General features: G+C 26.8%; 1 protein-coding gene across 1 annotated transcript in view; it reads left to right on the top strand.

Annotated features, from left to right (window-relative positions):
- Positions 1 to 8,105, top strand: part of LOC111623789 (beta-galactosidase-like) — a 35,661-nt gene extending 27,556 nt beyond the window's left edge. Inside the window, exons 14-18 of the mRNA XM_023366489.1 lie at positions 1,915 to 1,995; positions 3,566 to 3,673; positions 3,749 to 3,883; positions 6,239 to 6,466; positions 7,722 to 8,105. Of these exons, the coding sequence (XP_023222257.1) occupies positions 1,915 to 1,995; positions 3,566 to 3,673; positions 3,749 to 3,883; positions 6,239 to 6,466; positions 7,722 to 7,937 (768 nt within the window). The 3' untranslated portion in view covers positions 7,938 to 8,105. The remainder of the gene's footprint in view (positions 1 to 1,914; positions 1,996 to 3,565; positions 3,674 to 3,748; positions 3,884 to 6,238; positions 6,467 to 7,721) is intronic.
- The last annotated feature ends 8,008 nt before the right edge of the window (positions 8,106 to 16,113 follow it).

Raw genomic sequence — 16,113 nt, forward strand, 5'->3', positions numbered from 1 at the left:
ATATAATTTTATAGGAAAAGATTAAAAATTATAATCATAGGTTTTTTGTTTCAGATATTTAATTAATTAATGGCTGATAAAATAGCAGTTTATAGGTACAGTCAAACCTTTATTTTCAAACATAATTCATTCCTAAAAGTTGTTCAAAAACTGATTTTTTTCTAAAACCAAAACAAAATTTCCCATAAGAAACAATATAAAATGGATTATTCTGTTTCTGACCTTTCAACATAAAACTTTTTTTTTTACCTTAGCTATATTTCATGCATAAAAATGCCTACAAATGCAATATAATATTATATTAATAAGTATAAAATATAATATAATATATTAATAAATTTCTGTTATTTCATTTAACATAAGCATGTTTAAACAGGAATTTTTGGATGCCATTTTTATTACATGAATGCCAATTAACATGGTTTTTATTGATTACTTTGATTTAGATTTAACTGTGGCACATACTGAAAAATGGAAATAGTATCTTTTCCACATATGCATTGAAGTCTAATTTAAGTAGAAACATCATCAATGATTTTTGTCATGATGTCTAATGATGTGGGGCAATCTCAGTGCCACTAACTTCTGAATCGGTAGTCCTGTCATTGATTGGTCAGGCCGTCGACTTTCTTTAACATAGGAAGTGTAGGGAGTTGAGCATCTGTCTCTCTCTAACCTTGGCTCTTGCCGAGTAGCTTGTTCGGCAATTGTATGACAAACAGTGCAATTATGAATTTTAAATTCTGTTTGTGAACTGAATTGTTCAAAAAGTGAGGCATCCAAAGACCAGGGTTTGACTGTATTTCTTTCAATCTTTACCATAGAAACTTAAAAAAAGTTATGTTATTTATACTTAATAATAATAAATGTAAATAACAATTGTTTTGTCAAGTTATAAAAACTTTGAGACAGTCTCAAACTTTATAAAAAAGTAATATTATAGTTTCATTAAAAATTAACCACAATGAAAAACTGCTAAGTACTGTTACTAAAATAATTTTATGCTATTGGTCATACATCAAAATAATATTAGTACTTTTCAATTGGAAAACGTTTTAGAAATAATATTTAAAAAGTTAACAGTAAAATATTAAATAAACACTGTTACAAAAAAACTTGGCACACTTTAAAACTGGCATGCAATAGTAGTCAAATTCTGCATATGGAATGGTAGTAAACAAAATAAAAAAAATCATATTATTATTACAGTACAAGAATATATAATTGAATAACAGTTCGTAAATGTATATTAGTAAATAGTAAAACTATCTCTGATAGTGGTCAGTTTGCATTAATTGCTAGACTGGGCTTGTCATTGTTTGATTTGTAACGTTTATGGTGTGCAGAATTTCATTACTTTGCACACCTCAAAGCCCAAAGAATTACATTACTTTGGGCTTTGAGGTGTGATGAGTGTATTTTCACAACAAAATGTTTAATACTATTTGAATGAGTCTATTATTATATATATATATTTCACAGTTTAAAAAAAAAAAATATATATATATATATATACTTTNTTTGTAAATATTATGTAAAATTTAAATAATTCAATGAATATGTAAATACAAAATATAATTTCACTATATTTATTTAAACACATTATTTCAAAGAACTTTAAAAGATTTATTTAAATATTTTCAATCTTTTTTACAAAATTATCATTTAAAATTTTAAATAAAAATATTTATCTAATTCATTCTGATCAAAGTCCAAATGTTCATCAAGGAATTTATAATTATATAAATCGATTCAGACCACGTTGAGTTGGATCTAAATGTTAATATATGGAATCATTATCTGCTATGTTTTAAAAATGACTTCTAATTATACTTTCAATAAAATTGATTAGAATTTTACCTATTTAAAAACTTTTCATAAACTTAATCAAGTGTATTTTTAACAATTTTTTAGTATTCAACTCTTTGGAATGTATTAAAAGTAAATGACTTTTTTATATCGAAATATCCCATATCTTTTGAAGAAATGAGCCATGTAAGTAGTTAAGTAAATTTATATATATGTATTTTTACAATTTATAATCAAATTGTGTATTTTGAATATAAATAATAATTATTAATTAATTTCCAAATTGTTGGTATGTAAATATAATATTCAACATTATTTCATTACATTTTGAAATTTTATTAGAAAATATATATGTTAAATAAAACTTATTGTATATTTTATGTTTGTAAAGTTTGTTATATATAATAATTTATTTACTTAAAATTATTTAAATTTATATTTGACTAATTTATTACTATAAAATTCTATAAAACAAAAGACAAGTATTAGTAAATGTAATAAATTTAAAGTATAAAGTTCCTCAAGAGTATATATGTTTCATATATCAAAAGATACATTTCTATATCCATAAATGTATTTCTCTATATACATTTACATACAGAATAATGTATTTCTATAATAAATGCAGTAATAACTGATAAGTAATTTGTAACAAATATCTCTTGATAATTAATAATCTGGAATAATTGAATTAAATTAGATAATAAGTGTCATTACTGTTTAAAACACCTATTAAAATGAATCAATTATATTTAAATGCAAATGATTGTTTTAATATTTTCTTTGAACATTTCAATATGATTTAAGATTGAAAGAGAAAATATCATTAAAAACTAAAACAGAAGTTAAAAATATCTGCTTTTCTTTGCATCATTGAAAAAGTGCTTCATGCTTTAAGTAAAGTTATTTATGTAATATATCTTTGTCCAGGGCTGTCCAACTTTTATATTAGTGTGAACCAATTTTATTTCTCCAAAGTTTTAGTAAGCCAAAATTGACTATAAATATTAAGAGATAGAATGTAATACTGTGTTATGTATAAATTAGATTAGGTTAACTTCTAAATAAAAATGTCTTATAAGAATATATTGTATATAATGAAACGTTGATGCAGGAAAAAAACATAGATTTTAAAATGTTTATTAGTTATCAAAACAATTGTTTTTAAACAACAGCAGAATAAAATAATTATAAGTTGTAATATTTTTTATTGATTAAAAACTAATAAATTATATGTACTGTATATAAATTTGATTATATGTGAACATAATTTATTTCATAACATAAAAATCTACTGTAATAGTAATATAGATTAAAATGAAAGTTGGCTAATGGGAAGTTTGTGGCCAAATTTGTTGAGTCACAAGTTCTATGTCCACTAATATGTATGAAATATTTTGAATAATTTTTTTTTGAAGATGTTCATGGGCTGCAAAAATTGTTTCGTGAGCTGAATGCAGCCTGCAGATTGCCAGTTGAACAGTCTTGTCTTTGACAAGTCTTTTATCATACAGAAGTAAGGATGGTTGACACAAATGTTCTGTTTCTTTCTTAACTACAATCTTGTTCCTAAGAAGGAAACATCTTTAGAAGTGTGTTCAAAATCATGAGATAAAAGTTGTAAAATTCTGAAAAAGAATTTTTTGATTTTTTAAATATATGAGCATTTTGAATCTATAATTCTATCTATTATTTTGGTTTTAAAAAGTATGAATTTATATTTAAATCAAACTTTTTATTCCTTTGTTTATTTCAGGGTTATGGATTTGCTGTGTATACAACTATGGTTTCTTTTCTTACTACCGATCCAGTTATGCTTTATGTTCCTGGCCTTCGAGACAGAGGATATGTATATGTAGACCAGGTAAAATTGAAATGCATATTTTTATTTGAAATTTATTCTGATTTTTATTTAATCTTTATTTTATATATTATTTAGACTTTACAAGGTATTTTGAGTCGTGGTGAAAATATTTATTCTTTACCAATTGTGGTAAGACCAAACCAAAATATTACAATTCTAGTAGAAAATCAAGGACGTGTATGCTTTGGTAGTGGCATAAATGATACAAAAGTACGTAAAATTTTAATTTTTATTATCAAATTCATCTTTAAATAGACTTCTGAATAAATAATATATATTTTAATTATTTTAGTATTTGCCGCTTCCATCGGGTCCTGTACCTTCAGCAAATCCTAAAATGGATTTAGGAAATATTGAAATGTATATTGTAAGTACTGTTTTATGAAAAACGAAATAAATAAATCTTTTTTTATCAGAATTGAAAAGTAATTTTTATTGTTTTTTCATTAAATAAGTATGCATGTTATAGGCAGAATCATGGATCTTTACATAGAGATAATTATAATGTAGTGCATTAATCATTATATAGTATCAATTCATATATTGTTTGTTTTAAATACAGTATTATTCAAATTATAATTTAATTCTAATAATTCCAATTATCTTTTATAAATTTTAAATAGAATCAACTTTATTTCTAAGTTTTGTAAATATTATGTAAAATTTAAATAATTCAATGAATATGTAAATACAAAATATAATTTCACTATATTTATTTAAACACATTATTTCAAAGAACTTTAAAAGATTTATTTAAATATTTTCAATCTTTTTTACAAAATTATCATTTAAAATTTTAAATAAAAATATTTATCTAATTCATTCTGATCAAAGTCCAAATGTTCATCAAGGAATTTATAATTATATAAATCGATTCAGACCACGTTGAGTTGGATCTAAATGTTAATATATGGAATCATTATCTGCTATGTTTTAAAAATGACTTCTAATTATACTTTCAATAAAATTGATTAGAATTTTACCTATTTAAAAACTTTTCATAAACTTAATCAAGTGTATTTTTAACAATTTTTTAGTATTCAACTCTTTGGAATGTATTAAAAGTAAATGACTTTTTTATATCGAAATATCCCATATCTTTTGAAGAAATGAGCCATGTAAGTAGTTAAGTAAATTTATATATATGTATTTTTACAATTTATAATCAAATTGTGTATTTTGAATATAAATAATAATTATTAATTAATTTCCAAATTGTTGGTATGTAAATATAATATTCAACATTATTTCATTACATTTTGAAATTTTATTAGAAAATATATATGTTAAATAAAACTTATTGTATATTTTATGTTTGTAAAGTTTGTTATATATAATAATTTATTTACTTAAAATTATTTAAATTTATATTTGACTAATTTATTACTATAAAATTCTATAAAACAAAAGACAAGTATTAGTAAATGTAATAAATTTAAAGTATAAAGTTCCTCAAGAGTATATATGTTTCATATATCAAAAGATACATTTCTATATCCATAAATGTATTTCTCTATATACATTTACATACAGAATAATGTATTTCTATAATAAATGCAGTAATAACTNATATTCAAAGGTATTTTTTTTTGTTTTGAAATTACTCAAATTAGCATAGTCACATAAACATATACAATGTTAAATATCCTAAAATTTAAATAAATGTTTTTTTGTAAATTTTTTCATGACATTCTATTCAAACTAATTTTACATTAACAGAATGTAATATATTAATATATTTTATATCTATGATATAACAGGATACCATAGTGGCCTGAATGTCAATGTATTTTTCCTGTTTTAAAGCAGCAAAAATTGCTCTCAACCTATATTCGAATCAGATTAAAGTTTCCTTTGATTTTGTTAACTGTTTGTGGTACTGTACTGTACATGTCATACAGGGTTAAACTGATGCTAAAATTTGGTGTGTCAATTGTTTAGTAATATTAAATGCCACCATATTGTGACTTGTTATGCTACGCCCTTCAAACTATGCACAAGAATTCAGTGTTTGGCACGATCATAAATAATTGATTAGCCATTTATTTTTAACATATTCAACAAAATCAGTTTTGGTAACTTTATTTTTATAACTTTATTTCACTCCTAGGAATCTGTACTAATCGAGCAATTGTTAAAAATTAGGGGAAAGGTTGCTGTAATTTACTGTGAAATTTATTCTATTGTAAAGTGTAAATCTCTATTAAAATCATATCAAATATAATTACATGTTTTAGACTTTAATCTGAAACATTTGTTTATAGTTATGTAAATAAATGTATACAGTATAAGCAAAACCGAAATTCAATATTTTGGCTTTGTTTTCGATAGTCATAAAACTTCAAGCATACTTTCCAGAGTAGACTCAAAGTATGCAAGGAAGCTCACTTCCCCTGGCATGATTTATATACTAGGCAACCTACTGCTCAGTGCACATCTAGTAGAAAATCAAGGACGTGTATGCTTTGGTAGTGGCATAAATGATACAAAAGTACGTAAAATTTTAATTTTATTTTTTAAAGTTTATTTTGATATAATCTTAATTAAATAAATATTAATCTCTAGGGTATCATTCAAAATGTAACTCTCGGTTCAACAATACTCACTGATTGGACTATTTATCCGGTATCATTAAAACCTGAAAATTTAATTAAATATTTGATTTCTAATGCAGAAGATACAGATATTCCATGCACTGATTGTACACCTGGATTTTATATGAGTTTATTTAAATTACCAAATAAACCAGGCTATCCTTATGATACATTTTTAAAATTAAATGGATGGCATAAAGTAAGTTATTTTTAATTTATCAATCATTTTATAGTAATAATGTTATTAAATATACTTTCAATAATTAATATAAATTAATATTTTTTAAGTGTTTTAATATTAATNTCAAGCATACTTTCCAGAGTAGACTCAAAGTATGCAAGGAAGCTCACTTCCCCTGGCATGATTTATATACTAGGCAACCTACTGCTCAGTGCACAGAACATTATCTTGATTTTGTTCTATAAATTTTATTAATTTTAATTAATTTTATTGATATGGACAGAAAAGAGCAGCAATAAGTTATGATTTTTCACATATAATAGGGGCATCTGATGCATATATTTCTTTTTATAAAAAAAAAACACCTTTGAGTACAATTTTTTGATCAACTAGATTTATGATTTAAATGCAATTTGTAAAAATTAATAGCAAAATAATCAGAAATTCATTTATGCTGATTGATTTCCAGGTAAATCCAAATTTTAAAAAAATTATTTCTAATTAAAGCCATTTTGAAACGGACCTGAGTAATTTTTGTAATCACAGAAAAAATTTACAAAAATATATGGAATTTTTATTAGAGTTAAAAGAACAGTAAAACTATGAATGTTGATGAAGACACAGTTATAAAGGGTTTAAAGAAATAATGTGTTATCAACAACTATTACAGTAATAATAAAAAGGCAACTTATATTAGGGTCCTAATTTTTTTCTAAAATGTAAGGATTACAAAATTGGGAGACTTATATTTGGGGTCAGTACAGTATATATTAATATATTCAACAGAACAGAATATATTAAGTTACATAAATAACTGGTTGTAACTAATCATTAGCAAAAAAATTATATTATTTTGTAGATCTTATTAATAATAATGAATTTGATTTAAATTAACTCTCAGCATATGATAATTTTCCAAACTTAGGACAAATTAAACTTTTAAAAATTATCTTCAATATTAATAATGTTTATGTTTCAGCATATTTAGATATAGAATATTAATGAAATTTTTTTCAACATAAAATAAGTAAAAGAAAATATGTTTTTCTATATGCTGAGTATAAATTAATATTCTACATTAAATTTAATAATTGAAGAATCTCAGTAAAAATAAAACTCATCTGTAATTAAATATTGAATTTTACTTTGAAATGTTAGTTTTATCTTTATTTTATTTTGTAGTTAAGAAACTTAACCTATAAATATTTTAAAATATTTTAATCTAGCTACATTACTATTTATAACTAAATCTTTCTAAAATATTTTATTGCAGGGTGTTGCCTTCTTAAACGAACACAATTTAGGTCGATATTGGCCAATAATTGGTCCTCAAGTTACACTGTATGTTCCAAGTGTTTTTTTCGAATCCAATAATGAATGGAATAGTATTGTTCTGTTCGAATTGGAGCATGCACCCTGTGATGTTTCGTCTACCTGCATTATATCTCTTGTCAAAGATCCCATTCTCAATGGAACTACACCAAATTAAATTTTTTCTGCCATGTATCAACATACAGTAACTTTTTAATCAGATTTTATGAGTGATCTCAATAAAACACCAAAGAATAAAATTTTTAAATTTCAAAGAAAATGGGCAAATAAATATCTAGATTATTTAATTATTCCCTGTGATAATGGGAGTTACTGTTATTAATTATTGTAAATATTTCTTTTTAAAATACTGTATATTAATTATGTTTAAAGTATATTTAACAGAATAAAACTCCATTTTACTGAATAATGTTTTATTTTTTTCTTGTAATTCATTTTTAATTGAAATAACAACAAAAAAAAAATAGTAAGGACTACAAATGAATAAATTGACCCATAATCAGAAAAGGTAAAATTTATTTTTTAAGTGATAAAAATAAAATATAAAATTTGAAAGTGCAATTGGGTTCATGAAAACGGTAATTATATACTGTATTTTTTGCCTAAAGATAAAATTATAACAATGTATTTATACAAATGCCCAACATTATGTCTAATAGTACATGTTAGTCTGCACATGGACTTGAATGCAATAGTGTTACACGTTTTATCTGCTCCTTTACAGAGCTCTTGCAATTTCAAGAATTTTTTAATCCTTTATGAATGTTTGCATTTAATAAATGAATCAAAATATCACGAATTTAAATGTAAATTGCAATACAAACAAGCAATTTTTCCAGACCAGATACCACTGTTTCAGTTAATTTAAAAGAGAGATACTATATAACCAAAAAACTTTAATAAAGTACACAAAATTATACATAACTGATCCAGATTTCAATGCATAGCATTATGACAGTGGGGTCAAATGGAAATATTTATCGAAACAGAGCAGGATGAGCGATGAAACTGAAGATCAATGATGCGGAAGGATAGGAAGAGGCCATTTTGGATCTGTTTGCGAATTTAAAATTGTTTGAATGCGTTTAACTGCTGACTCCGAGCGATATTTCACTACCCGAGAATAACCCGCCAGAAAAGCATCTTTTTTAACTTTGTCCATTACATAAAAATACAGCAGTTCTATTAAGTTTATATTGAAAAAAAAAGATGCCGACCTGTCAAATAACAAACCACGTGCAAACTAAGCAAGTGGAAGCTACACCACAAACATGGCGAAGGGGAGGAGCAAACGTGCATTTTATCATGTGACAAGCGACCTTGAAACTTCTATTGTGTCAGAGTGACATAATTTCTGGCGAATATTTCTTTCACGAATCGCACTGGCATTTTAGGTTGAATGCTTGTGATGTAAATGAACAAGTGTATCATCACTCGGGGTCATCTGAGGAGTGACGTCACGTTTGAAGGAAAACATGCCTTTTTCTTTCGGTTCTCATAGATATTTAACGAAAGAAATACATAAAATGTTTAGGTATTAAAAATCTCCTATTAAAAATTGAAAAAAATGTGTTGTTTGAAATCCATAAATATAGTATAATATTTAGTTTAAAGTTTAATTGATGTTAAATAATCATAAAAGTTTATAGGTTATACTATGATTCAAGTTCAAATTTAAACTAATAGAGAACGTAAGCTGTTTCGTATTGCCGTATTTCCTGTTGCAAGGTAATCAACAAATATAATACATAATATATATATGGTATATGAATATTGCGGTATATATCTCATACATATACAATAAATAATATAATATAATAAATTAATTTTATCATTTGAATAAATACAAGAAGTTAACACCAGTATCAATTCTCTGTTGCTAGCCACCATCTTGGTATGACGACGTTTTCTTATCGTCGATTGGCGATCAAAACCGCATAAGTGGTCTGCACCCTTTTAAACCCACTCTCTGACATTGTCAAAAACTCACCACCTCATACTTAAAATTTTGTTCCCTTGAAACCATGTTTTTTTTAGTTCTCTTGTAAAATTTTAGGAAATAAAGATACGATGTTTTGATCGCCATCCCACGATATTCTCGCTTTGTAAAATAGCAATATAATATATAATGATATTAATTATTCTAAAATTATATCTTACCTTTGAGACACGAATGATTTCATTTCTCCTATAATACCAACAGTTTAACTGTACTGAACATTTTATTTTTATGATTCTGCCAATGTTCTCGCCTTATTTGCATATACACTGTGCTCTTATGTGGAATCTCTTCCTCCCAAAGACAATATGCTCTTTCTGCAATAGCGTCGAAAATTAAATTTCGCACTTGAATGTTTATTAAATTAATGAAAAGTAGTTTTAAAACTTGTAAAAATAACATAAATATATACGGATAAGAACTTTTAAGAGCCGTTAGCTTCCTCTATATCCTTAGCTTCCATCCTCTCGACGGCCTTGATCCTAATCATTTCAAACGTGGTTGGCACAATCATCTCGACTGGGAAGTAGCTTAACATTGAAAACTTGCGAGGGTCTAAATCTGATTCGCAACTCACCATCTAATCGAGTCAAAAACACGAATCAACAATCAAGAATCTCTCTGCCACGGGGACATCGGGAAGGCTTTGTTACATGTCCATTGTGGATTCGATCAGACAACAGTAAGGAACTTGGCGGTAAATCCTTCACGCCTCGGCCATCAGCCATCCTTTCTCTCCTTAATAATTACAATACAGTACACAAAAGACTACTAAGAGAGGAGAGAAAAGCAGGTTATCTATAAAATTACATGTCCTGACTGACTGACTGATTGATTCATCATCGCCCAGAGCAAACTGCTGAACCTAAAGAAGTGAAATTTGGTACACAGTTAGGGTACGCCATTAGAATGCACACTAAGAAGGAAATTTTCGAAATTCCCCTGCGGGAGGGGAGAGAGAGAGAGGATTAACTTTAAAAATTATTTATTTAGTGCTCTTTTTATGAGAAATTTATGATATAACGCCTAGTTTTTTTTTAATTATTATTTTTGGCTAATTTTTTGAACGATTTTAAGACATGAAGAAAAAATATATATAAGTAGGAATTATAACTGGAAAAATTGCTAATTTACAAGTTGTTGCATTGTCTAATGCAAGAACTTATTTAGCATTGTTAATACAAACAATAACATAAAATAGCAAGTTTCTTAGAATTCTTGGAAGCTAAACAATTAAAAAAAAGTCATTTCTGGTTGATTTCTTTGTTTTGTTTGCACCTTAAATCTCGATACAACCTTATATAGAATCGTTTCTACGAGTATAAAACTGTCTTAAATAACCTACAAAAATATAGAATTTACATTTCAGGGTCAAACAGATAGACTATAAAAGAAACTGTAGAGAATAGTTTCATGCACTGTATGGATTAATCTTTCTCTACTTGTTAATTAATGTCTTATTGCCATTAAGTTGGCTAGATCTTAGCCGAATTATAAATTTTTATCGAAATCTACTGAAAATATAGAAGAATTTTCAAAAATTCTTTTTGTTACGAAGCGTATTTTAATACTAATGACCAAAATGTCAAGCAACTCTTTCGAGAAGTTTTTTTTTTCATAATGATTTACACTAATTTCTGGATTTTATTTTTCACTAGCAAAGTATTTTATCCACGAAACTAAATTGATCACTTCTAAGTATAGAGTATAGACGATCAGAGGATACTTAATAGCATTGTTAAAATGAGGCCATCCATACCTTGATGTATTAACCACCGATCGAATTATCGAATTCTTTTCTTTAAAAGTATCAACTTTAAACCGTTTACAAAATAAGAAATTCGACTGTAATTTTGTTATATTGAAAATCTATTTGAGGTGTTAAGAACCTTTTTTTTTTTTTTTAGCTCAGGTGCTGCGTTGCAGATCTTATCAAATGCTCACCCCAAAAAAAGTATGGAAAGTTTGAACCAAACTAGAAAAGAAATCATCGATTTTCGATAGAATATTTATATAAAAGATGTTCCTAAACAAGATAAGATTTTCATATACAATATTTATTATTGTTATATAGTAAAATTTTCCATTTGACTACGATGCGATGGATTAAAATATAGATTTTTCTTAAGAGATTTAGCAAAATTTAATTATAAACGTATCTAATTACTTATTTTCATTGTAGAAAAGTGTATAGTAAGACAATTTTAATGAAGAATATTGAAGAAATTAATTATAAACTTACAAATTTGTCAAAAATATTCATAAATTATTCAATTTTGTTTATTTTATAAATGTATTTTTAGCTAAGACGTCAATCAAAATACCGCAGCAACAATAGAAACTATTCCCTCGTTGTTGTTATTTTTTTTTAAATAACTACACAAAAAATGTTTTTATACAATAAATATACAATTGTAAAAGATACGAAAGATTTGTAAAATATTTTTTTTTCTCTGGGAATGTGTAGTTTCGTCATTAAAATTTGTAATAGAATGCATTTGTTTCTTGTCTGCGTAGGTGATTATTCACTCGTTTCGTCTATAAAAAATAATAATAATAAAATTAATGATGATGAAAAAGAGAAAGAAATCGATTCGTGAATCATTAGAAGAGAGAAATGAGTAGAATCGATTTTTATCAATTTTCCTTCGTAAAAATCGATTTTAAGATTATAGAAAATTGAAGTCTCTTATGTGTTTTAATTCGTATTTAACTTAATTCTAAGTATTTTTCGTTGAAGAATATTTCATTTTAATAAGGTTAAATTCGGATTCGTGTTAATACATAAAAATAATTTAGAAATTACGCTAATTACTTTGAATCTGAGGAGAAAGTATCAAATTTTGTCCGTCATTTAATTGTTGAAGCGCATCTTTTATTATTATTTTCTATATGGTACTATACTTTCTAATTATGCTTGTGACTGAGGAATTTGTATGTTACTTGGTGTTTTATCTTCTAAATTTGTCGAAAATATTCATAAATAATTCATTTATTAATATATTTTTTTCTCCTATTTCTATTGAATGCCAGTTTCCTTCAACCGCAAAAAGAAAATAATGATAATAATCAGCGATAAGTTCTTATATTAATCCCTGTAGCATCTCTAAGCGGAGATACATCCCTTCTTAGGGATTGTACGCATAGACATAAGCTATCGTAGAAACAATAACCCACCGCCACTAGAAAGAAATTATTAAGCAAGGAACTGCCATACTGATATGGATGGCATGTCGTATGCAAACCATTGATACACACGACAATACTCGACAAAAATGGTTGAACACCAGTTAAATTTTACTCTTCTTTACCTCGTGACTGTTCATGTATCCTAGTATTTAAGTACGATGCGTCTTTTTTTCATCTATTGGTCAACCGCTTATGAGATTTTTTACGTCACTGGAATACATTCGTATATAACTAATCACCGAAACAACACTTTTGATTCACGTATCATACACTAATTTTTCTCGCAATTTTCGAATAATACATCTACTTGTATATTTACTATAGATATATGTGTATAATATCTATGGGAGTATGGGTGTCTTCATATAAAGCAGCATAAAAGATGCTACTTTATATAATCTATCTAATCATTTATTCACGACTAGTAATCAAATGTTATTACTTACCTGAAACGAAATGTTTCTGACAAATTCTTGTACTGATATTTACTTTATCAGTATTGAAATTTTTCCAGGTTAATTCTCCAGAGCCATGCAAATTGCCTTCACCGTGAAAGCCCCTCGGTTTTGGGTCCTTGATGACAAATAATGCCAGGAATTTTGAAACACGATGTTCCTTTCTTCTCGAGTGAACTACCATTACACCCAATTACACAACAATTCGCCATAGTAATATTCGCGACGAATAAACAACACAAGAAATCCAACTAAAGCGCCGTAAACACAAATAAAACGTAAACCACAAAGATGGCGTCGGACAATTGAGCATCTATGACGTCGACTTGAAACCTCTCTATATCCGCTCCGCTTCGAGCTATTGTTCTGGCTGTGTTGTTTGTGTGAATTAAGGGGATTTACGAAAACAAAATATATTAATTAATTAAGAATTGAAATTGCCGCGTAGTGCGATTAGATGGAGCGTAGGTTCGTCTCTATTTTCTTTGTTTTATTTACGTTGTGTAAGTTATACAATTGATTAGAGATTCGTTCTTGGACGCTCGTGCAGTTCGGTGAACTTTACATTTATATATCCTTTTATCGGTTATTGCAATTTCGCTAATTAAAAAACAATATTTTACTTTATTTTATTTGTTTTCTTCTTACTTATTCTCGACTAACTTTTTAGTTTTCTTACTATTAAACAAGGAAATGTCTGATAACTTACGTATTCGCTTATATTTACTTTTTATTTTTTCGGTTGTTATATAAGGAAAAAGTATGCAGATCGACTAAAAATGACTCCATACGTCTAAGATTTTTGCATTTTTGGATTCGGAGGACATTGAAACATCGAGATTTCAAGAACGAGGACCATAAGACCCTTTGATTAAGGTCCACAATCAGGTAGAAAGAGATGGGGCCCTACATACCCCAGACAAAAAAAATTCCTGGGGAAATGTACGCCCGGATTCGATTCCGGATCCCACAGAGACTCGGCCATCCCACCGAATTATACAATTTATTATTTAAAATAATAAAATCTGTGAAATAAACTCAGCCAAAGCCCTGTGTATCAGATAAAATGCCCATTAATTATGCTAACAAGAGTTATTTTAAAGAGAAAAAAAAGTATAAAACAAGAGTTGAAAGGCAAATACAACTTGACACGCTGATAACTGGATTGCTCTCATGGATTATTAAAAGTAACTAATTAAGTAAATTAATGATTTACTTGATAAAATTACTGGCAAATTTCCGAATTACATGGAAAATAAGTGTTCCAAATTCTTTTCATTACTATTTTTTTTTCAATTTTATTTTCTAAATAAATTTATTGGGAATCTCTCTGTTTTTATTACCATAAAAAGATTTTTTATAGTCTTGTAAAATTTATGATTTATATTCAACTTGTCATATTTTATATCCAAAATACATTTTTATATATTATTGAAAATCAATAAAATATTTAAAACAAACACTATCTCTCACTAACATATTAATTCAACTTCAATGGTTTGCTATCTAAAAATCCTATATAAATAAATAAAATATAGTTATGACTAGTTATTTTAGATGAAGGTATTATGATTGGCAAGTAAAACTTATCTTGATCAAAAACTATTCCCACGGAGAATGAGAATAAAGCAGTTAATCTGTAATCAAATCTGTAAACTCCTGTATTCTCCGTAGTGTGCCAAAATTACTTCCTCTTGGGCCAAATCCGCCCAGCGAACATATTTGACACATAACTTTTAATTAATAGGAATGGCCCTACATTTTATATATACGGAATATAGAAAATATTTGTGGTCCTCCTGTCTAAGATTGCCAATCGAAAAGTTTGGGTACCAATGGTCTGTGACGACAACACGGGGCTCTTATGTTTCCATGATCAACGATTAGTGATGTGATTAATATTGATAAATGGAAACGGCAAGATTTTGGAGAAATAATTCATAAAATCTCCGAAACTGAACGAATCGTAAGAAAACATAAACTGTCTCCAATATCAATCACCATTGTTGTGTTACATACCCAGACTTTCAAGAAGTAATCGTGATTCGTATTAGCACCAATACAACATGCAAAGAGCCGCATAGGCGAGATTATTATTAACTTAACCATACGTAAAAGCTACTAATCACTTTGGCCGATGCTAAATGCCATTTAGCTATTGTAAAGAACACAGAATTTGATACACAAACCGAAAGAAATGGATTTTAGAATGGTTAGTCTCTTAAAAGCGTACTTAAATATGGCGGAGAACTCTATCTGTAAGAATAAACTGATGAAATATAAATTAAACAACGACTGGTATTACTAACAGAAGAAGATTTTTTTTTAACATTTATATTACCATTTTTCTAATTGCAGAATGATAAATAGCCACAAAACACAGAATGTGGCATCTGTAGATTATTTAATTTAATTTGATTAATTACCTATAACAACAAACAGGAGATTGTTATTGGTATTTAACTGCAAACTATAAACAAATGGCTAATAATAGCAAATGCTCGATTCTTCGGAATATTCTAAAAATAAAATTAAGGGTTCTTGTAATTTTAACAGTTTTTAAATATACAAATTACAAATGCTAATGTTTTTTTTTTTTTTTTTTTAAGAAAATTACTGTATAATCAAGAAGACTCAAGCAGCTAAAGGAGTAACAAAAATCACATCTGAGAAATAAAGAACATTGAAGA

The sequence above is a fragment of the Centruroides sculpturatus genome, unplaced genomic scaffold (assembly GCF_000671375.1).
Source record: "Centruroides sculpturatus isolate CEXI.00-Female unplaced genomic scaffold, Cexi_2.0 scaffold120, whole genome shotgun sequence".
In the NCBI taxonomy this organism is placed as follows: domain Eukaryota; kingdom Metazoa; phylum Arthropoda; class Arachnida; order Scorpiones; family Buthidae; genus Centruroides; species Centruroides sculpturatus.